General features: G+C 44.2%; 1 protein-coding gene across 1 annotated transcript in view; it reads right to left on the bottom strand.

The window, feature by feature from the left end:
- Positions 1-211: 211 nt before the first annotated feature.
- Positions 212-22,235, bottom strand: part of LOC147431115 (Sas10/Utp3/C1D family) — a 29,104-nt gene continuing 7,080 nt past the window's right edge. The window contains exons 2-5 of the mRNA XM_086493770.1: positions 1,156-1,211; positions 1,016-1,070; positions 859-939; positions 212-650 (exon numbers count right to left, since the gene is read on the bottom strand). Coding sequence (XP_086349896.1) covers positions 478-650; positions 859-939; positions 1,016-1,070; positions 1,156-1,211 — 365 coding nt within the window. The 3' untranslated portion in view covers positions 212-477. The remainder of the gene's footprint in view (positions 651-858; positions 940-1,015; positions 1,071-1,155; positions 1,212-22,235) is intronic.

The raw sequence follows: 22,235 nt of genomic DNA on the forward strand, positions 1-22,235 counted from the left end.
CCTTTCCCATGGCGAGGAAGTATGACACATCATAAATAGTCCACGATCTGCAGAAAAGCAGGCTCGTACTAAGAAGTATTTCAGTCCGTTTGAAGTTTATGGCATAAATGTGCATAATGTAGAAACTGAAACAGTCAAAAGGTTTTTCAAGTGCATGTGTCAATATTTCGTTTCACAGCAGCCACAAGAAGCACAGCGCTGAAGATGAATATAGAAAAGGTGTACATGCAGACATCCCACTTTCATAACAATTGTCTGTTTAACAGAAAAATTGAATGTCATATGAGATAAGAATTTACATTCCTGCTTCCATGGTACAAACAAAACTTCTGCCTATTTTGGCATGGATGCTTTGTTGAGTTAGTAGTTTCACCTTTTAATTGCTGGGAACCGCCACTATTCGCCCATCTGATCATCAGTATGACTTTATCAAGAGGTAACATGGTGGCCTTACACATCTCCTGATCTGATCAGGCCTCATTCCTCTTTTTGTTCTTCAAGTAACTCTTTTCTCGCCTCCTCCAAAAATGCTGCCGCAGCTTCTGTAATGGACTGAGTTCGGACAGGTTGAAGTGGCGTATGGAGAAGGTTTCGAGGTTTCCTAGCCTCTACACATTGCCTTTTAATACCCTGCAGGCCCTTCTTTTGGTCTGTTGCACAAAAGTCAGCACATACATATTCAGCACGTGCGTGTGTCCCTTCCAATATCTCAAGGTATTTGAATTTGTTGGTCTTACGCTGCTTTTGAGTTCCATATTCTTCGATTCAGACATAATCTTGAAACTCAAAGCCTTTCTAAAAAGTGCCATAATAATTCTCTACAGTGATTCAAGTGTGAAAATTAAATTTGAAGCTTACCTTCTGTCAGATCAGGAATGGCACGCTCAATGACACGATTTGTGGCTTCCACATTCACTACAACAGAGCGATGCTTTCGACCTGCAGAAGTAAGATGACCCATTGGCTTGGCAATTGTTCTAGAAAACCTGTAAATGTCTTCATTTTGGCGGCTTACCTTTCAAATCATCAATAAAATGCCCAACCTTGTTGTCATAAAGGGTCACCCGTTCCTAAAAAATCAAACCAAAACAATTAATTTTCCTGTCCCTCATTTCAAGTCCACCTTAGAGGTAAAAAATCAACTAGTGTCATTACCACTTCAGAATGGACAACATGGTCCTCAAGAGAAAGTCCTTTGCACCTTAGGTGCACTGCATCATTTGAAAAAAAAAGTGAGCCTCTCTCTCTCTCTCTCTCTCTCTCTCTCTCTCTCTCACCTTTCTATCACCCAAGTGTGGTAGATTGTTTATGCCATTTCCCTCTTGAATAACAGGTCTTGAGTTCAATCTCGTCAGATAGACCTTTAAGGTCTCTTAGGATAGTTTCCTACAACGTCAAAATTCTCTTCTTCTTTTTCTTCTTCTTCTCTCTCACTAACACACACACACACACACACTTTCCTCTCCTAGTCACTGTGGGCTCTCCATTGCGACTCTCATCACCACAATTCTCGAGCATCGAGAGTCACTTATCAACCCCATACATACTACATCACATGTAACTTTGGTCCTTTTCATGCAACCACTGATTCCTTTCTGTGGGACTCTGTACTCGGAGAGACTATAAGACTGCATGTTTTATCCTCTTTCAAAACATGAGAGAGAGAGATTAATGACACAGACGGAATGTTCTTGTCACAAGAACCGCAGTAGGTACACCTCGAGTGCAAGAGAAGAGTGTTTTCTTTCCAACTAACTTGTGGATTATAATCTTTAAACCACTTGATTCCAATAATCATATCACATCCTTTGAGAGGAGAAACCACAAACTGGCGATGAAAACCGGCATTTTGAAGTAAGACTGTCACATTAGGACATTCATGTGTGAAGGAGGAGTGCATGCCAGGAGCAAATGCAGAGATCACGATGGGATCTATTGGAAGAGCTTCTAAGCATACTCTTCATGAGAAAGTCACTAATCACATCATGCATACTATCATATTCAAACAAGATCACAATGCGTTGACTATTCACATGACCATAATGTTGGGGTATAAAGCCCAATGTGGTCGCCCAGGTAAGTGGGCGGACCGCCAGGTATGTACACATATTCTTTTGTAAAAACCTAGTAAGAACTCACTATGCTCTACACATTACAGTAGAGCGAGTTCACCATATCGTCGTGCTCTTCTTCTCGCACTCTCTCTCGCGTCGCACTTCCGCTCGTACTCCTTCAACTGGTATCAGAGCTCGGATCGAGGCTCGGGACAGCACTGCAGAAGGCTAGAGTCACCAGCTCAGATTGAAGTGAAATTCGACAGGCGAAGACACGGCCCCAAATCCTATGGGGCAGCCCGAAGGGCTTGGTGTTGTCAGAATTTCATTCTGAGGTCATCTCGAACACCGTTCGGCTTCGACAAAGGTCTGCGCACGCCATTTTCGACTACGTGGTCTCGACGGGTGCAGATCCGACTCTGCAAATTTGGGGTTTTCGGCCTACGACTGCAGGTGCTAAGGATATCGACACTCCCAGAGTGTTGATTTGTGGCTGTCTACACATCGAAGGACGGCTCACTGTTCTTGGAGGCATGTCACATACGACACGGGCGCATCTACACACAGACTGTAGGCGACATCCACTAGTTCATCAGTTAGTTGATATTGGTTTAGAGGTCAGTTTACAGGGGAAACTCTGCCGAATTTTTCCTAGAAAAGTAAACTACTGTGAAGCGTAGCTATGGCTGGATCACAGGACACTGCTCTTTACAATATCAAGAAGCTGGATGGAACCAATTTCCCATTTGTGGAAGAAGCAGATTTGGCACGTGTTGGTACAAAAGAAGCAGATAAAACCTATAAAGCTCAAGGGGATAAAACCAAAAGATATGGACGAAGATGAATGGAGCGAAATGGATGAATTGGCACTTTCTACCATTATGCTGACTTTGGCAGAAAGCGTTTACTTCAATGTAGTAGACGAGATGTCGGCTTATCAAGCATGGTTAAAGCTGAGTGATCTTTATGAGAAGCAGAGTGCAGCTTCACAGGTATACTGGCTTAAGAAGCTTGTTGACTTGAAGATGAAAGAAGGGACACCTATGTCCAATCATCTGAATGAATTCAACACAATCTACAGTCAGTTGTCAGCTCAAGGTGTCAAGTTTGATGAACTTGTTAGAGCTATGTTTCTGTTGATCACATTGCCGGAAAGTTGGGACACTTTTCGCACAGCTTTGAGTAATTCTGCACCTCCAGATGGCTTGAACATAGCAGGTGTAGAAGGAAGTCTGCTTACTGAAGAAACCAATAGAAAGACAATGGACAAAGGCAAAGGAACAGCCTTAGTTGTCAAGGGAAGGACCAAAGAAAAGTACAAAGGTGAAACGAGGAATCAGTCTCGTAGCAAGTCCCGCAGTGCTAAAGGCAAGAGTGACATAGAATGCTACCATTGTGGCAAGAAGGGTCACATGAAAAGAAACTGCAGAGAATGGAAAGCAGAAAAAGGCAAAGAGAAAGCTGAAGACCATGGTGAGAAGAACAAGTCCTCAGTGAAGATTCAAGAAATAAATGTGACAAACACTGTTGCAGAGAATGACAGTCTAGTGTCAGGAGACATCTACTTCTTGAAGAATACAATGGACTCAACTCTTCTTACAGCATCTGATGGAAATGCACTGAGTGACTGGATTATAGACTCAGGGGCATCACTTCATGTGTCTCCAAACAAGGAGTGGTTTACCTCTTATGTGACCACTAAAGATCATGTTCGGCTAGGCAATGGGCAGACATGTGAGATCTTAGGTGTTGGAGATGTTCAATTGAAGTTTCAGAATGGCTCTTCTTTCACGCTGAAGAATGTGAGACATGTTCCCGCAATTACAAAGAGCTTGATCAGCACGGGTTTACTTGATGATGCTGGCTACGTCACCACTTTTGGACAGAACATGTGGAAGATATCCAAGGGTTCTATGACAGTAGCACATGGAGTAAAGTCTGGAGGACTTTACATGATTTATGTATCAAATGTCTCTAAAAATGTAATCAATGTAACCGAGCAGCCGAACGTTTCTTTGTGGCATAGCCGGTTAGGACATATGTCCAAGAAGGGAATGGAAATCTTGTCTCATTCTGGTTATTTGCCTGGCTTTTCATTTAATGATTTTGAATTCTGTGAACATTGTCTGTATGGTAAGCAAACACAGCAGCCACATAAGCATAGAAGCAGTAGAAGAGATACACAGTTGGCACTTGTTCATAGTGATTTGTGTGGACCTATGCATAACCTATCTCTAGGGGGAGCTTCTTACTTTGTGACATTTATAGATGATTACTCGAGGAAAGTATGGGTTTACTTTCTCAAGCACAAGGATGAAGCGTCTAGTGTTTTCAAAACGTTTGTGACACTTGTGGAGAATCAGAGTGGCAAGAAGCTTAAATGCTTACGCACTGACAATGGTGGAGAGTGTTTCAAAGGCCTTTCAGGACTTTTGTGAGTCAAAAGGTATAAAACATGAACTTACTGCTCCTTACAATCCTCCTCAAAATGGTGTTGCTGAGAGGATGAATAGGACCATACAAGAGAAGGTCAGAAGTATGTTGTCTAATGCACAGCTGCCAAATGGGTTTTGGGCTGAAGCTGTATCAACAGCTGTTCATCTTGTAAATAGATCTCCTAGCAAGGTTTTGCAGAAGGATTCAGTACCAGAGATGGTATGGTCAGGCAAAATGCCCTCATACAAGCATCTCAGAGTCTTTGGCTGTGAGGCATATACTCAAGTTCCAAAGGAATTTAGGAACAAACTTGAGCCAAAGAGTAGAAAGTGCATCTTTCTAGGCTATGGTAATTCTGGCGAGATGGGATACAGACTTTGGGATCCCGAATCCAGAAAGGTTGTCCGCAGCAATGATGTTCACTTTAATGAATCCAAATATCATTCTAAACCAGAGAGGGTTGAGGAGATTAGAAGAGTTGTCTTCCAAGAAGATGGACCTGCACGTGCAAGACAAAATGTCAGGGCTCAAGAGGAGCAAGGACAGGATAGAGTGGAACCACAGGTTGTGGCTGAGCCTGAGCCACCTATTGTGCGTAGATCTGGACATGTCACGCGACCTCCTGATAGGTTTGTTCCATCTAAGAACTATGTCATGTTGACTGATTGCAATGAGCCTTCATGTTACAAGGAAGCAGTGCAAATGAAGGACTCCGGGAATTGGCAATTGGCCATGCAGTCAGAGATGACAGCTCTGCATAAAAACCAGACATGGAAGCTAGTTAAATTACCATGGGGCAAAAAGGCTCTACCCTGTAAATGGGTTTACAGGTATAAGATCACCGCTCATGATAGTCAACCAAAGTACAAAGCAAGGCTTGTTGCCAAGGGCTTTAAGCAAGAACAAGGCATTGACTTTGATGAAGTCTTCTCTCCGGTGGTCAAGATGAATACATTGAGATGCTTTCTTGCATTGGTTGCCATATTAGATTTGGTGTTGCACCAAATGGATGTCAAGACAGCGTTCTTGCATGGTGATTTAGATGTGGAAATTTACATGCAGCAGCCAGAAGGGTTTGTTGAGAAAGGCAAGGAAGATTGGGTATGCCAGTTGTTAAAGAGTCTTTATGGCTTAAAACAATCACCAAGGGCATGGTACCATAAATTCCACAAGTTTATGCTTTCTCAAGGCTACAAACGTAGTGAGTTCGATCACTGTCTATATACAAAGAAGGCTAAGGATGGTAGTTGGCTGATCCTTATTTTGTATGTGGATGACATGTTGATTGCTGGCAAGCACTTGGAAGAAATTTCAGCTTTGAAGTCAAAGATGGCAAAATCGTTTGACATGAAAGACATGGGTGAGGCAAGTCATATACTTGGTATGCGCATTGAGAGAGAGAGATCAAAGAAGTTGATTTGGTTATCTCAAACAGAGTATATTGACAAGGTTTTGCAACGTTTCAATATGGAGAAGGGAAAGGCATTGAGTGTTCCATTGCCACCATATGTGAAACTTAGCAAACAAGATTGTCCTGTGTCTGAGGAAGAACAGGCTGAAATGGATAAGATTCCATATGCGTCTGCAATGGGTAGTTTGATGTATGCAATGATTGCTACTCGCCCAGACATGCATTTGCAGTGGGAGTAGTAAGTCGATACATGTCAAACCCAGGCAAGAAACATTGGGAGGCAGTGAAAGGAATATTGAGATACCTGAAAGCTACAAAGAGTATGCGTATATGCTATGGGAGTCAAGAGCTAAGTGTAAAGGGTTTTACAGACTCAGATTATGCAGGTGACTTAGACAATCGAAGGTCTATGTCAGGGTATATCTTTACATTGGCTGGTGGAGCAGTATCATGGCGTTCTAGATTACAAGATTGTGTTACTCAGTCTACTGCAGAGGCTGAATATGTTGTAGCATCAGAGGCATACAAAGAATCAATTTGGCTTAATCGACTAGTAACAGATTTGGGAATCAAAGAAGAGATGCCTGTGTTATATTGTGATAGTCAAAGTGCTATACAATTGGCTCGCAATCCAGTTTATCACTCAAAGACAAAGCATGTGGATGTGAAGTATCATTTCATCAGGGAAATGCTCGAGGATAAGCAACTTCAGCTTGTCAAAGTTCACACCACAGAAAATCCTGCTGATCTACTTACAAAAGGACTTCCCTCAGAGAGCTTTGCGCATTTTCGCAAGCAGTTAGGTGTAGGATAGTACATCACTTCTCTACATCTCTTGTATATTAGCTTGTATAGTAGCTTCTCTCACACTTAAAGTACCACATTGGACTTTAAGTGGGAGGTTGTTGGGGTATAAAGCCCAATGTGGTCGCCCAAGTAAGTGGGCGGGCCGCAAGGTATGTACACATATTCTTTTGTAAAAACCTAATAAGAACTCACTATGCTCTACACATTACAGTAGAGCGAGTTCACCATATCGTCGTGCTCTTCTTCTCGCACTCTCTCTCGCGTCGCACTTCCGCTCGTACTCCTTCACATAACACTGCATGAGAGACTCGTCTACATGATCATTGGAAACTTGGGACACTTTAGTGTTCTCATTTTTTGCATTGATAGAAGATGTGGATTATGTGGGTTCTTTGGGTGGTGCTTTCTTAAGAAAATCTTTTTTCACGTGACCTTTAGAGTGACATTCAAAACATCTCATAAGAATTGGTTTCCACGCGGAGTTAGAGGTGCTTCGTATGCGGTGACTTGCTTATGCTGGGTTACATGCTTATGCTAGGGTACTAATGGTTTGTGCAATCAAAGGGTATGCAACTACTCTAAGTGCACGTCTTGCGTATACGTTGACAAGGTTGCCAAAACACTTCCTAGGTTGTCCTAAACCCTAGAAGTAGGAGTTACAGCTTGTCCACATGCACATACAGCTAGATGCGCACGTAACAAGTCCTTTGACTACTACTACTAACAAATAGCCCTATTTGAAGGCTGCTTCAGCCTACTATGGATTGAATGTGGTGATGCGCAGTCACTGTGTGTAGAACAGTCACTTAAGAGCTTGGAAGCTAGAAGTTGAGCTTGGAAGAGAGCGACCTTAAAGGTTCAAAGTTGAGAGAGAGAGAGAGAGAGAGAGAGTTCAAAGTTGAGCCTTGAGTCGGAGAGGGGGGGAGAGGGAGAGGGAGAGAGCTGTCACTTGAGAGGGAGAGAGGAAGAGAGCTTGAAAGTTGAGACTCGAGAGGGAGCTTGAGCCTTGAGAGGGAGAGAGCTTGAGAGCTTGAATGGAGATGTTAAGGGGTGGGGGAGTGTTTCCATAAGTGGGTAGGGGATGGGAAAGTAAGGATCTTTTTAAAATGATGGTGTTTTTAGCCATATGGAGGTTAAATTGCCCTTCAACTCGCCTCGACCCCTCAACGTTAAGCCAAGCAATTAGTACGAGGAGAAATGTGTGTGTGTGTTGGGGGGGGGGGGGGGGGGGGGGGGCAAAAAGTGGGGCTTTAACCCTTTGCCTTACATAAATCGACAATGGAAAAAACCGTGAAACATATACAATGACATAATAGGGAAAAATCGCAAACCAAACCACAAGATACATCTAAGGATAAAGATCCTCTAATCAAGGAATGAAAGTCGCTAACTGACTTGTTGATAAGCCTACACAAATCTGCCCAAAGCTTTGTCCGCCTCAAGTGGTTTAGCGAAGACCACAACCTCTCTCTCTCTCTCTCTCTCTCTCTCTCTCTCTCTCTCTCTCTCTCTCTCTCTCTCTCTCTCTCTCTCTCTCTCTCTCTCTCTCTCCAAAAGTTTGCAAGATGAGGAAGAGAAACGAGCCGTTGGAAAGTACGTAATATTTCTCCTTACATATGCAAAGGATGTATTACTCTTGGCACATACAGCTTCAAGTAGAGTTTCAAATTCCTATCCGGTGGTGACAGTATCTCCCAAGAGTAGATTAGAAAGTTGGGGGCTGTTTTGAGGCTACAGCCAGCTATACCTGAGATAGACGTACTTTCTTAGTAGTGCACACCACTGTGTTGTCCACCCGGTAGGTTGGTAGGAAATGGAACCCATGTTCCTAGGGTTTCCTAGGGTCAAAGTCTCTAGTGTTCTACAGTTTTCCTTCTAAATATAGATAGTATGTCGCTTTAAGTTACTCACACATTTATTAGAAGTTTGGTATTTATTCCAAGACTGGGGTACCTGCAAGTGAGTAGGCCATTTTTATGATTCCCCTATATCTACAGACCCCTCGTTATACTTTTGTGCATATCAGTGACAAGTAGAGCTTGCTAGCGTATTGGGCTATACTCTCTCTAGCGTTTTTTTGTTGCCCAACTCTCTCTAGTGTTGTCTCTCTCCTCTAGCGTTTTCTTACAACCTCATTTCCTCTCTCTTGTGCTTTGGTTTCCCATTGCAGGACAAAAGTACCTTTAACCCTGCTTGGTGTAGCTTACATGTAAAGGTATAATGCTTTTCATGTTAGCCTCTTAAGGCCCTTTGTTGGTGATGAGCCAGCGAATATTCTTGATGAGAAACAAAATGAGATTCTTGTTCCTGAACGGATATGGCATATAAGAAAAGAAAGGTTAGAGAAAAGGTTGCAAGATGATACTTGGTGAAGTTCAAGAACTATCCACCATTGGATGCCAAATGGATGGAAGAATCTCAATTGGTTGATTCACCTCAATTATAGCAACTATATCTTGAAGCCTTCCAAATGGAACCCACAATGACTTGAGGTAACTCTATGAGCAATGTGTGAGCATGGTTCATGATGCTCAAAGGAGTAGTTAAGCGATTCTTCTTTCCGCATAGAATTTAAGTGCAAAAGTTTGTACTTGAGAGTATACTAGAAGACTTCTATGTTTGATATTTGCGTGGTAGCCAGGTTGGTGGGATTGTTTAATCGTCCTACGCTACATTTCCGGAAGCATGTATATCTTTGATTTCCATCATAGAGTATGTGTGATATCAAGAGATATCAGCATGTATTATTGGTATGCAAGCGAGGTCGCTTGCAGTATTTGCAAGGGTGGGTATGTCTCCAGGAGGTGTATTTTCTTGTTGCCTTCTCTAAGTATGTATTATATATTTCCATTTATTTTATTTTTACTTGTTTTCCCTCGAAACCCTTGAAAAGGTGCAAATGGAAATTGTATGGCCAATGTGAAACGGCTGCAGCCGGTTTCTCACAATTGGAATCTAGGTCGGTCAGTCGATGACTGTTCAGGCCTGTTGGCACTAAATATTGATGAGTATGGAAGCATGTGTGTGCCTAAATGGAATTTGGGCCACGCGGCAAGTCAGTAACAACTTTATAAGTTAAAAGGGTTTAGGAAATTGAACCATGACGGGCATAGTGGACACATGTCAGTAGGAGAGCAAACAGGCTTAGACAGCTTGGTGAGAGTTTTGTCTAAGTATTCGGGTCGTTTGTTTAATTGAATAAAGAAATATTGCCACGAGACTGTGACAAACACTAACCTTATTTGTTAGTTTCCTTCCCTTGATTTTTATTTAATTTGGAATCCTCGCCGAGTGTGAAACGATCCATGGCCGAGAGTTGCACTTGCAGGAGTAAAGGCCAAGCAACTAGGAGATGGTTGGGCCAATCGGCACTGAAATCTGACTAGTAAAAGGGTGGCTAGGTGTTGAAGTAAAGGAGTTAACGCCTCCGCCCCACTGTACATCCTTTCCTTATTCTTCATATACCAAAAGAATAAGGAAATCCCCCCACTTCTTGGAGGCTTATTCCACCCACACAGCCATAGCAGCCATGGCACTGGACGGGATGTTTAATACGCGGTGTACAATACGTGTACTAGATGTATTTTTGAGAATCAAAAATAAAATATGTCAACTGTTTTAAATATGATACTTTAATAAGGACAAATGAAGTGGGTCAAGCACCTCCTCAATGACTCTTCAACGTTTAATCATAGCATACAAAAACAAGCACCATGAAGCTCTATAACACACTTGTTCAACTAGCAAACGACATTAGAATAGAATACGTTTTGAGCAAAAAAATGCTAGAATAGAAAACGTTATGAGACGTATTGTACGTTTCAATACACAACGTCACGTATTCTAAATAAAGTACGTGTATTATAGCTGCTATGCACACAACACTCTGATCTTCTCCTCTTCCCTCTCCTGGACCGCACCGTGCACACACACATCCGTGCATGTTGGAAATAGGGTTGCACGGAAACACACACAACTTGGAGAAGATGAAGAAGCTCAAGGCACACAACAGAGAGTGGTATTGTCACAAGACGGGCACCACGTGCCAATAGAAAAGAACAGACTTTTAGCACTTCAATAACAATTGAACTGAAAGAGAGACAACACACAACACGGAGTGGCGGGATTCCACCCCAGAGAGTATTGGCCCCAAACCTTGGCGCCCCTTTCGGTATTTCTTTACATTGCATCGACACAATACAAGCCGGTACTCCAAACTCTGCACCTTCTCCACGAAGCATGCCAGAGAATGAGTCCTAACCTCATATTTAAAGGCCCTTGGCCTGAAAAGCAGTTAAAGTGAAAAGCCTTCAAAACTCAAAAGCTTCTGGTCCAAAAGCAATGCCAAAAAGCTGCCAACGCGCTTTGCGGAATTCCGTACAACTGCCACGTCAGCAGTCAGCGCAAAATGCAGAGCGTCCGTACAGCTGCCACGTCACCAGTTTTTGTGTGAGTGTGGGTCCTACTTTATTTTACTTCCTTTATGTCATAGGTGGCCCCATCGAACGGGGTCCCCATAAGTTGGTAGGACTTCTTCTTCTGTTACTTGTTCTTCTTAGGGTTTAGGCCCCTCGGCCAGGATCTGCAAGTTGGCTCCATTCTTTAGGGCTTTCACACGTCAACAATTTGTAACATCTCCCCTTCTTGAAAGAGAGTAATCGTCCGCGATTACAGCATATCTGCAAAACAACTCAAATTAGCTCAAAGGGTCATTCCGAGGGACAATCGATTTGCTCTTTTTGTTAAGGAGTTAGCTTCTCCTTTCAGCTCTTTTGATCAAGGAGTTTGCTTCTCCTTTCGTCCAGATCGGAACTCTTGATATTCTGGCGTAGTAAATTGGCCATCACACCCAAAACGCACTGATCTTCCACGGGTGTCTTGATGCACTAAAATTACATACCCAGGCAATCTTATCCAATTAGGAATATTCAGTGGTTGTGTCACGTGACACATCCAACCCTACGTGTCCGTGGACAAGCTACAACACGACAAGGGTTCAGTCAGTCCAGTCAGTCTAGATTTAGAAGTGTTCTGGCACTTTTGTGAGTCTGTTCGCAGACCGTGCATGCCCAGTCACTTAGTATAGATGCATATCCTCTGGTTGCACACAGCATGATCATAAGCATTCCCATCAGGATCCATCAGAATCCTTCAGGGGAATTTTCCAGTGCATTTAGCCTATTTTCCCTATTTTTGACATTTTTCACTTATTATGTTTAAGTAACTTTTGTTGGAAAGTAGGTAGGGCAAATTGAGTAAGTTTGTATATAAGCAAACCTAGGCTAGCACTAATTGGCAAAAGAGGCAGCAGGAGCACCTCACTCAACAGGCAACTTCTCAGCAGAACCCAAAGCCCTAGCGTTTTTGCTTCACAAGCCTAAAGCTAGCGTTTTGGATCAGATCAGCCCTGGCGTGTTGGTGCACAGCAGATCAGCCCCGGCGCCATCGCTACACAGTAGAACAACATAGCGTTTTCCATTTGCAGAACAACCGGCGACAGATTGCAGATTTTCAGCCCTAGCGTTTTTGCATCTGCTTCACACCCGAGCGTTTTGCAGATTCTCCGCGACGGAAACTCAAGAACCATCAGCGTTTTGAGTTTTCAGCCATTAGACACCGCAGATCAAGTCCCGAACCTCGCAAATCACTTTCCCGCAGCAGTTCCTCGCCGCACGGTCAGTTTCCGCAAGGTTTACAGTTTCAGCCCGGAAAACGCAGATTTCAGCATCTGCGTTTTCAGTGCGTCGTCGTTGCATCGTCGTCATTGACATAGAGTCAAAATTCAGTAGATGAAGATTTGTAGATTTCAGCCCTTAGCGATTTCAGATTCCAGCCCGTCTCGTCATCCTCCTCATCGTCGTCGGCAAGTCCAAGCATTGTAGAGATTTGTGCAATCATAAGTAGACCGCTCTCGCCATAGAGAGTGGGACCTTCGGAGGAGGGTTTTACAACATCTCTGGTGTCGTATTCTCTTCTCTATCTCTTAGTCTCATGCACTTCCATTCACTTGTGATCATTGCACTCTCTCATTAAGAACGGAAGGCTCTCCCTTCCATAAGAACAAAAGGAACCCTTGAGCACAGTTCAGAGCACTCATCTTGAGCAAAGTTCAAACATTCATTCCATTGCACCTTACAGGTTGGCACATCACAATGCAACACAAGTGCTCACATATGCATGTTACAAGACATAGAAACATAAAGCCGCCGATGAACAGTCCCCCCGCAAATAACCATCCAGGCTCGGGCCATGAGCTGTTCAACGACTCCCTCATCACTCCTCCCGCAAATAACCTAAAAAGGTCCGAGCCATGAGATATAGAGGCCTTTTACAACCAAACACCCCCTAGACCACAGCCTGCGTCGTTTGGAGGTGCTGAGAGTAACCACTGCTCAGACTTCTTAATGCTCCCGCCGTAGATAACCATCCAGGTCCGGGCCGGGAGTCACAACAATAATAGTCCCCCCGTAAATAACCACAAGGGTCCAGGCCATGAGTATGAACAAGCATTCTCAAACATCATTTCTCACTACTCTACCCGGGAGTAAAATCACCAATCATTGAAACCAATATTAAAACCAGAGTCAAACAATTCAAATCGACACCAAGACAGGTTCAAAACAGATACCATCCATTTCAAAGAAATTCCAAACAGGATCACCAAACAAGTTCTCAAACAGTCCAAACAGGATCACCAAACAACTTCTCGAACAGATTTTAAACTTAAAAAGCAATTTCGGCATTAGTCAAGCTCGAAAAGTTGAATGAATTTCCATCCTGAAACCTGCACCAAAAATTTAGGGTTAGGTTCATTCCATAGGGTCGTAGCCGAGCACAGCATGGTGCAATTTATTGAAGGGGATACTTAAGGCCCCCAAAGCTAGTATATAAGAAGCAATCATCCCCCATTGTATAATCACTAATTCATTGCCTAGTTGGTTGGTTCAACAACTCTCTCTCTCTCTCTCTCTCTCTCTCTCTCTCTCTCTCTCTCTCTCTCTCTCTCTCTCTCTCTCTCTCTCTCTCTCTCTCTCTTTTCCTCACAATATGCTTTCGTATTGTCGACTTTGATAGGGAAACCCTATGAACAATTGTCACATGCACATGGCTCTATGTGCCAGGTGGACATGCTTCATCAACTTCTAGAGCTAATTTTCCACTCATATATTCTCTCCTTTCCTCACAATACGCTTTCGCATTGTCGACTTTGATAGGGAAACCCTATGAACAATTGTCACGTGCACATGGCTCTATGTGCGACGTGAACATGCTTCATCAACTTCTAGAGCTAATTTTCCACTTTTGGAACCCTCTTGCATAAATAGTTTATACACGCGTTTTGACAGACGTTGTTACACTACAGTGGCCATCTGGCATGACATGCATGTAGTTTTAGGTTAGAGAAATCCAACGAGCCATTCCCCATGTCGATTGGATTCGCGGGTGGACAAATGTGCGACAGTTTCACCCAGAAACTAACCCCCTGGTCAAACTTAATGACTAATCATTTTAAAAAGTTTTTTGTAGGAATTTGACAAAGGTTTTGCCCTACCTAGCCCTTAGTTGGTTTATGACCCAAAATTTTGTCCTATAAAGGAAGTACTCAGCCTAACTTTCTCTCTCAGATTTCCTAGCGCTAGCTTGAGGAGCAGATCAGCCCTTGCGTTTTACTTTCAAATCAGCCAGCGTTTTCAGTTTTCAGCTCTTCCGACGTTGGAAGTGCGTCAGATCTGCCATTGCTAGCATCTTCGTTGCGGTCCGGTACTTCAACAGTCCATTGAGCCTCTTTCCTCTCACATCGGGAGTGCAATTCAGCCCCATATCTACCCCTTGGTGGCCATCCGCAATCCCACATCAAGAAGGATCCAAAGGTGCATCAAATCAGCCTCAGAGGCGCCTCGTCTTGAGGAGTTACCGTGGCGATAGTCATCATTCAAGTCAGAAGAGTCTGCACTTGAGGTACTGCATGTGAGCACATTCCATTTACGCAATCGGAAGTAAATACCACATCGGCAACGGTGTGGGGGGGCCTTGAAAGGGTTGGTTGGAACCCCATCGAATCAATCTCTCTCTCTCTCTCTCTCTCTCTCTCTCTCTCTCTCTCTCTCTCTCTCTCTCTCTCTCTCTCTCTCTCTCTCTCTCTCTCTCTCTGTGTGTGTGTGTGTGTGTGTGGAAAAGTAAAAGGAATTATGTAAGGTGCAGCGGAAGTGAAAGTTGAACTTTGCTCAAGATGAGTGCTCCAAACTGTGCTCAAGGGTTCCTTTTACTTATGGAAGGGAGAGCCTTCCGTTCCTTTAGTGAGAGAGTGGTAATGATCACAAACAAAGTGGTGGACACTGTGAATGGAGGTGTTGAAACTGAGAGATAAAGAGAGAAGAGAATACGACACCAGAATGTTGTCAAACCCTCCTCCAAAGGCCCCACTCTCTATGGCGAGAGCAGTCTACTATTGATTGCACAAATCTCTACAATGGTCTGAATGCAATGGTCTTGCCGACGATGTCGACGACGATAATGACGGCGACGAGACGGCTGAAAACTAAAAACGCTAAGGGCTGAAATCTGCAAATCTTGTATCTGCTGAATTCTGACTCTATGTCGGTGACAACGGTGATGACGACGATGTGACGACGACGCGCTTAAAAAGCAGATGTTGAAATCTGCGTTTTCCGGGCTGAATCTGCAAACGCTGGCTGAATCTGGCCGTGCGGCGAGGATCTACTGTGGGAAGGTGAGATTTGCAAGGTTCGGGACTTGTTCTGCGGTGTCTATATACTGAAAACTGAAAACGCTGATCTATCTGCTGGTTTTATCGCGGAGAATCTGCAAAAACGCTAGGTTGTCCTGCTGATCCACAAACGTAGGGCTGATCTGGTATCAATCTGCAAAAACGCTATGGTCCTGCTGTGTCCCGTTGTCGCCAGGTGGATCTACAAATGCAAAACACTAGGCTGATCTGCAAAGCTGAAAACGTTGGCTTCTTGGTTGGCTGAAAACGCTAGGAGTTCCACCGAGGGGGGGTCTTGTTGAGAAGGTGCTCTGTTGGACACTTGGTCCCTGCTGCCTCTTCTGCCAAAATACACTAGCGCTGGGTTTTCTTATACACTTGCTTGTCAAATTACCCTACCCAGTTTCCCAACAAAAGTCACTTAATAATAATAAGTAAAAAATGGCTAAAATAGGAAAAATAGGTCTATGCATTGTAAAAATGCTCCTGATGGGTTCTGACTGTAATCTGATGGTCATGATGTGTGCAACCAGAGAATATGCATCTACTCTAAGTGTCTGGACATGCACGGTCTACGAACCAACTCACAAAAGTGCCAGAACACTTCCTAAGCTAGGCTAACTGAACTAAATTGAACCCTAGTCATGAAGTAGCTTGTCCACGTACACATAGGGTTAGATGTGCACGTGACATCCTGTAACAAACTGTTGGCCTGTCGAAACCCTAATTCTGCTGAAACCCTAACTCTAAAATCAAAAACCCTAATTCTGTTGAAATCCTAACCCTAAAATCAGTTTGTTCAGTCTGTTCTTTTCTATTGGCACGTGATTCCCACCTTGTGACACATCCCCTCCTTTTCAAAGTGAGGTATTGGTACCGAACTGTATGGCATCGAGGGAGATCGCCAACAGCGTCTAAATGAATCCTAGAAAGGACTCTTCGCTGGCCCACTCTGATGCGTGGGTCATGCGATACTTGAACTTCATAAAGATCTACAACGCTTGCTTCTCTGGGCCGCGCCGAAAGTGACACAAAGGCATCTGTGGCTCCTTCCATGCTTCAACTTCGTCTATAGTCATGTGTCTACCTTCTTTAAGAATCTCCGAGGCTGAAAATTCCTGAAACCACTTCCAACACAAAAACATGAACATACCCATTCCATGTAAAGTGACTGGAAAAATTCGAGTCTTCTTTAAAGACTGTGCATGCAATGTAGATGAACATATGGACGGAGTGTCAAACCATTCATCAAACACACGCAAACAATGGATTTGAAACTTGTCTTTCTGATCTAAATCTATCAATTGTGGCAAATCACAATGGACATGCCGATGCTTCATGCTCAATCCTTCTTGCGCTCTTTCTGATACTATGTCATGCCAAGGAAGAGACATGGAATGTGAATTCCTTGGGTGCAAACATTTCATCTTTTCATAAGTAATCTGCATACATCCGTGCTCATTCATGAGTGAATCGTGTTCATCGTTGTCACGTGACACATCCAACCCTATGTGTTCGTCGACAAGCTATAGCACGACAAGGGTTCCGTCAGTCCAGTCAGTCTAGATTAGCAAGTGTTCTGGCACTTTTGTGAGTCTGTTCGCAGACCATGCATGCCCAGACACTAAGATTAGATGCATATCCTCTGGTTGCACACAACATGACCATCAGATCCCATCAGTAGCATTTTTACAGTGCATAGGCCTATTTTTGACATTTTTCACTTATTATTTTGTCACGTGACACATCCTAACCCTATGTGTCCGTGGACAAGCTACACCACAACAGGGTTCAATCAGTCCAGTCAATCTAGATTAGAAGTGATCTGGCACTTTTGTGAGTCTATTCGTAGACCGTGCATGCCCATTCACTTGGTATAGATGCATATCCTCCGGTTGCACACAGCATGATCATCAGGATTCCCTTCAGAATCCATCAGATTCAGTTAGGGGAATTTTCCAGTGCATTTAGCCTATTTTCCCTATTTTTGGTATTTTCACTTATTATTTTTAAGTGACTTTCCAACAAAAGTAGATAGGGCAATTTTGCTAAGTTAATATATAAGCAAACCCAAGTTAGCACTTTCTAGCAGAAGAGGCAGCAGGAGCACATGCTCAACAGGCACCTCCTCAGCAGAACCCCCGCAGAACCTCCCAAGTGACCTAGCGTTTTTGCTCCCAAGCAACAGCCTAGCGTTTTTGGATCAGATCACCGCAATCCAGCCAACGTTTTGCATTTGCAGAGCCACGGCGACAAGACCACAACAGATCAGCCTAGCGTTTTTGCATTTGCAGAACCTCGACGATAGAAACACCATTTTCAGCCCTAGCGTTTTTGCATCTGCCAGCAACCTCAGCGTTTTGCAGATCTATCGCAACGGAATCAGCCCTAAAACCAGCGTTTTCAGTTTTCAGCAGTTACACTTCGCAGATCGAGTCCGGAACCTCGCAGATCGAGTCCTTCCCGCAACAGTTCCTCGCCGCACAGTCAGTTTCCGCAAGGTTTACAGTTTCAGCCCGGAAAACGCAGATTTCAGCATCTGCGTTTTCAGCGCGTCGTCATCGCATCGTCGTCGTCGACATCGTCACCGACATAGAGTCAAATTCAGCAGATAGAACATTTGCAGATTTCAGCCCATAGCAATTTTGGACAGCAGTAGAAAGATTGCAGATTTCAGCCCATAGCAATTTTGGACAGCAGTAGAAAGATTGCAGATTTCAGCCCGTAGGTCGACTTCGTCATCACCGTCGTCATCGTCGACATAGCCTAGACTTGCATCAGTCTCATGCATCACCATTGTACCAGATTGTGCAATCATAAGTAGACCACTCTCGCCAACGAGAGTGGGGCCTTCGGAGGAGGGTTTTACAACGTCTCTGGTGTCGTATCTCTCTTCTCTCTCTATCTCTAAGTGTCATACACTTGCACGCACAGTGTCCATTCACTTTGTTTGTGATCATAGCATTCTCTCATTAAGAACAGAAGGCTCTACCTTCCATAAGAACTAAAAGGAACCTTGAGCACAGTTCAGAGCACTCATCTTGAGCAAAGCGCAAACAATCATTCCGCTGCACCTAACATATTTTTAAGTGACTTTTGTTGGAAAGTAGGTAGGGGATTTTGCTAAGTTTGTATAAATAAAAACCTAGCGCTAGCACTTTCTGGCAGAAGAGGCAGCAGGAGCACTCGCTCACTTCTTAGCAGAACCCAAGAGGCCTAGAGTTTTTTGCATCAGCAGGACAGCCCTAGCGTTTTTCATCTACAAGACCAGCCTTGGCGATTGTGCACAGCAAATCAGCCCGGTGTCATCACGACACAGTAGATTAGCCTAGCGTTTTGCATTTGCAGAACCACCGACGACAGCAGAAGACAATTTCAGCCCTAGTGTTTTTGGTTTGCATCACAACCTCAGCATTTTTGCAGATCATCACGACAGAACATCAAGAACCACCAGCGTTTTCAGTTTTCAGCCTTTAGACACCGCAGATCAAGTTCCGAATGTCACCAGGAGGTGTATTTTTCCTGTTGCCTTCTGTAAATAAGTACTAGATATTTTTATTTATTTTTATTTTTACTTGTTTTCCCCGGAACCCTTGAAAAGGTGCAAGTGGACATTGCATGGCCAGTGTGAAACGGCTGCGGCCGAATAGGTTTCTCACAGCGGGAGTCTCGGTCGGTCAGTCTAGGACTGCTGGTCAGGCCAGTTAGCACTGAATTCTGATGAGTATGGAAGCCTGTGTGCGCCAAATGAAGTCTGGGCCACTCGGAAAGTCACTTATAACTTTATAAGTCAGTGGGAACTAGAGAATTAACTCGAAAGGGGCAAACTCGACACATGGCGGCTCTAGGCAGTTTTGCCACTTCTAGCATGAAGAGGGGGCGCCCAATTTGAGAGAGGAGGCTGATTTGACTCATAAGTGAGCTACGGTGTGTGTGTGAGTAGTGGGTGCAAGTCTACAGCTTTAATGGAAAGCTTGCCTTCTCCTCTGTCTCATGTAGCGCGATGATTTGCTCTCGTGCATCTCTCTCTCCCCTTTGGCACATATGGTAATGCCCCACTAGATAGGCTACTCAGATGAACATGTACAGTTCTGGGGGTTTATGCGCGGTTCTTGGGCCTTCTGAACAAGAACCGGATTAGCTAATTGCTAATCCCCCATAGGTACGACAATTCCATCGCGAAAGATTGCGAGTTCGGAGAGTTTTCTTGCGTGAAAACTCGTCCAATTCACAGGGGAACTGTCCCATTGCGTGCGGGAGCCCTTGGGACACGCGTAGGCGTGTTCGCTCCACTAAAAACGATCCGAAACAGCGAATTACAGCCTGCTGTGTTTTTCTACAGGTTTAGGGTTTCCCACCTAAACTGCAAGGGAACACCGGGGGAGCCTCGTGAGAGCCTTGGGATGCGTGTACAGGCTTTTGGGCACCCGGCAGTGAAAAACAGGGAATTACAGCCCGCTGAAATTCTGTGACAGCTCACCAGAAAGCTTCCAGATAGCGAGGGAATCCGTCCTAGACAGGTGCTTTTGACCTACAGGGGTTTTGGCGCCGTTATGCTGCCAAAAGCAAGTCGAAAACCTGCGTTTTCAGCCCTCGCCAGGTTTGGACAGCTTTGTGAAAGCTTGTGCGAAGTGGTCGGATCGTCTACCTTAATTTGAATAAAGAAATACCGAAAGGGGCGCCAGTCTTTGGGGCCTACAGGGTGTCGGTCTCGTGTGCGCAGTGACATTCTAGTCGCTGGACGCAACTGTGTTCTCTTTCCTTCTCAGTGCTCTGTGTAAAGTTAACAGGTAAATTGAAATAGTACCGCCCTCTACGTTGTACAGGCCGGTTATACTGAACCTCGCAGATCTCACCTTCTCGCAGCAGTTCCTTGCCGCACAGTCAGTTTCCGCAAGGTTTACAGTTTCAGCCCGAAAAACGCAGATTTCAGCATCTGTGTTTTCAGTGCATCGTCATCGTACCGTCGTCATCGACATCGTCACCGACATAGAGTCAGAATTCAGCAGATAAAGATTTACAAATTTCAACCATTAGCAGTTTCAGATTTCAGCCCGTCTCGTCGTCGTCGACATCGTCGGCAAGTCCAAGCATTGTAGAGATTTGTGCAATCGTAAGTAGACCGCTCTCGCCATAGAGAGTGGGGCTTCGGAGGAGGGTTTTACAACGTCTCTAGTGTCGTATTCTCTCTCTATCTCTCAGTCTCATACACTTTCACGCACAGTGTCCATTCACTTTGTTTGTGTCCATTGCACTCTCTTATTAAGAACGGAAGGCTCTCCCTTCCATAAGTAAAAGGAACCTTGAGCGCAATTCGGAGCACTCATCTTGAGCAAAGTTCAAACACTCATTCCACTGCACCTTACATTGGTATCAAACCTTTGGCAGTGTTCTGTATCACTCAAGGAAAGAACCACAAGAACCACATTATATTTTTTTGCTTGTTGACGTCACACGAACCCAAGTTCACTTGGGCGTGTCGATTCCTAATCTTGTTTTTGAAGAGTGACAAGAAACCCAAGAAAGAAGGGTTTGTCAGCCTCCCCTTGTGCCTCTTTTCACTCATTGAGAGCGGACCGTGCACTTAGCGACCGGCCAATCGACGTGAGGTGGGAAAAAGCAACCTTGGTGTGAGCGCAAGGCCGCCAAGGGGTGCGTCCGCGGAAAAGAGCAGAACTCGGGTGAAGAGAAGATCCTTCTCTAACACAGATTGCAAGCGAAAGAAGACCCTCAAAAACCTCAAGAACTCAAGACCCTCAAGGACCCAAGAACCCAAGTTCCTCGTGAACTTAAGAACCCAAGACCACAAGAACCCACGACTTCAGTGGATGGTCATCACTCGAAGCGGAATGGATACTTCGCTTGGACGTGATGAGTATGAGAGAGGCGAAGAAGAATTTTCCCCACCGGGAGGTTTTTCCGACCCTCCCCCTTCCCCATCCACGCCAAGGATTGCACGAACTCCTATGGAGGAGTTGGAGCAATTGGTTATGGAAAGACAGTTAGAACCAAGCACGCTTGGAAGCCAAAGAAAGACGAGCAAAATTTGATCGCGAGAACAACGAAAGACAAGCAGAATATGATCACGAGAACAAAGCAAGACAAGAGAAGGGCGACCAACACATGAAAGAGTTGTGGCGACTTTTTTCCATTGTGCAGGCACAGTTTGAACAGAATCAGGAGAAGGAGACTCTCTTGGTCTCTTCTTCTCCGAAGCATAACACACAGGATTTGTATGTTGATAAGCATGATGAATTGAATGATGATGATAAGCATGATGATTTGAATGACAATGACAAGCATGATGATCACGATGTGATTTCTCACGAGCATCAAGATTTGCATGAAGATGATGTGATTGTTCACAAGCATGATGGATTAGTTGATATTGTTTCTAGCGAAGCTAACCTCATTGCAGATTCGATCAATCACGAAGAACCGATCTTGGCTCTCGAGTCAAGGTCCACAGAACCCCCACAGGAAGATTTGATCAATCATGAAGAACCGATCTTGGCTCTCTAGCCTAGGTCCAAAGAACCCTTACAAGAAGTACTATGTGTTCGAATGATTCGTCAGCACGCATTGTACGAGTGTTTCATTCGTAATCATTTCCTCTATTTTAGTCAGCGTCTTTATGTGATCCCTTTTCCTAGGCATGACATATTGTACGTTGAGCACGTTTCACTCATGAATGAGCACGAATGTGTTCATGAAAAGCTGAAAAGTATGTATGTAAGGAAGTCACATTCCATGTCTCTTCCTTGGTATGATACAATTGTAGAACGCGCACATGAAAGTA

This window comes from Adiantum capillus-veneris, chromosome 21 (assembly GCF_014529385.1).
Source record: "Adiantum capillus-veneris isolate H3 chromosome 21, ASM1452938v2, whole genome shotgun sequence".
Taxonomy (NCBI): domain Eukaryota; kingdom Viridiplantae; phylum Streptophyta; class Polypodiopsida; order Polypodiales; family Pteridaceae; genus Adiantum; species Adiantum capillus-veneris.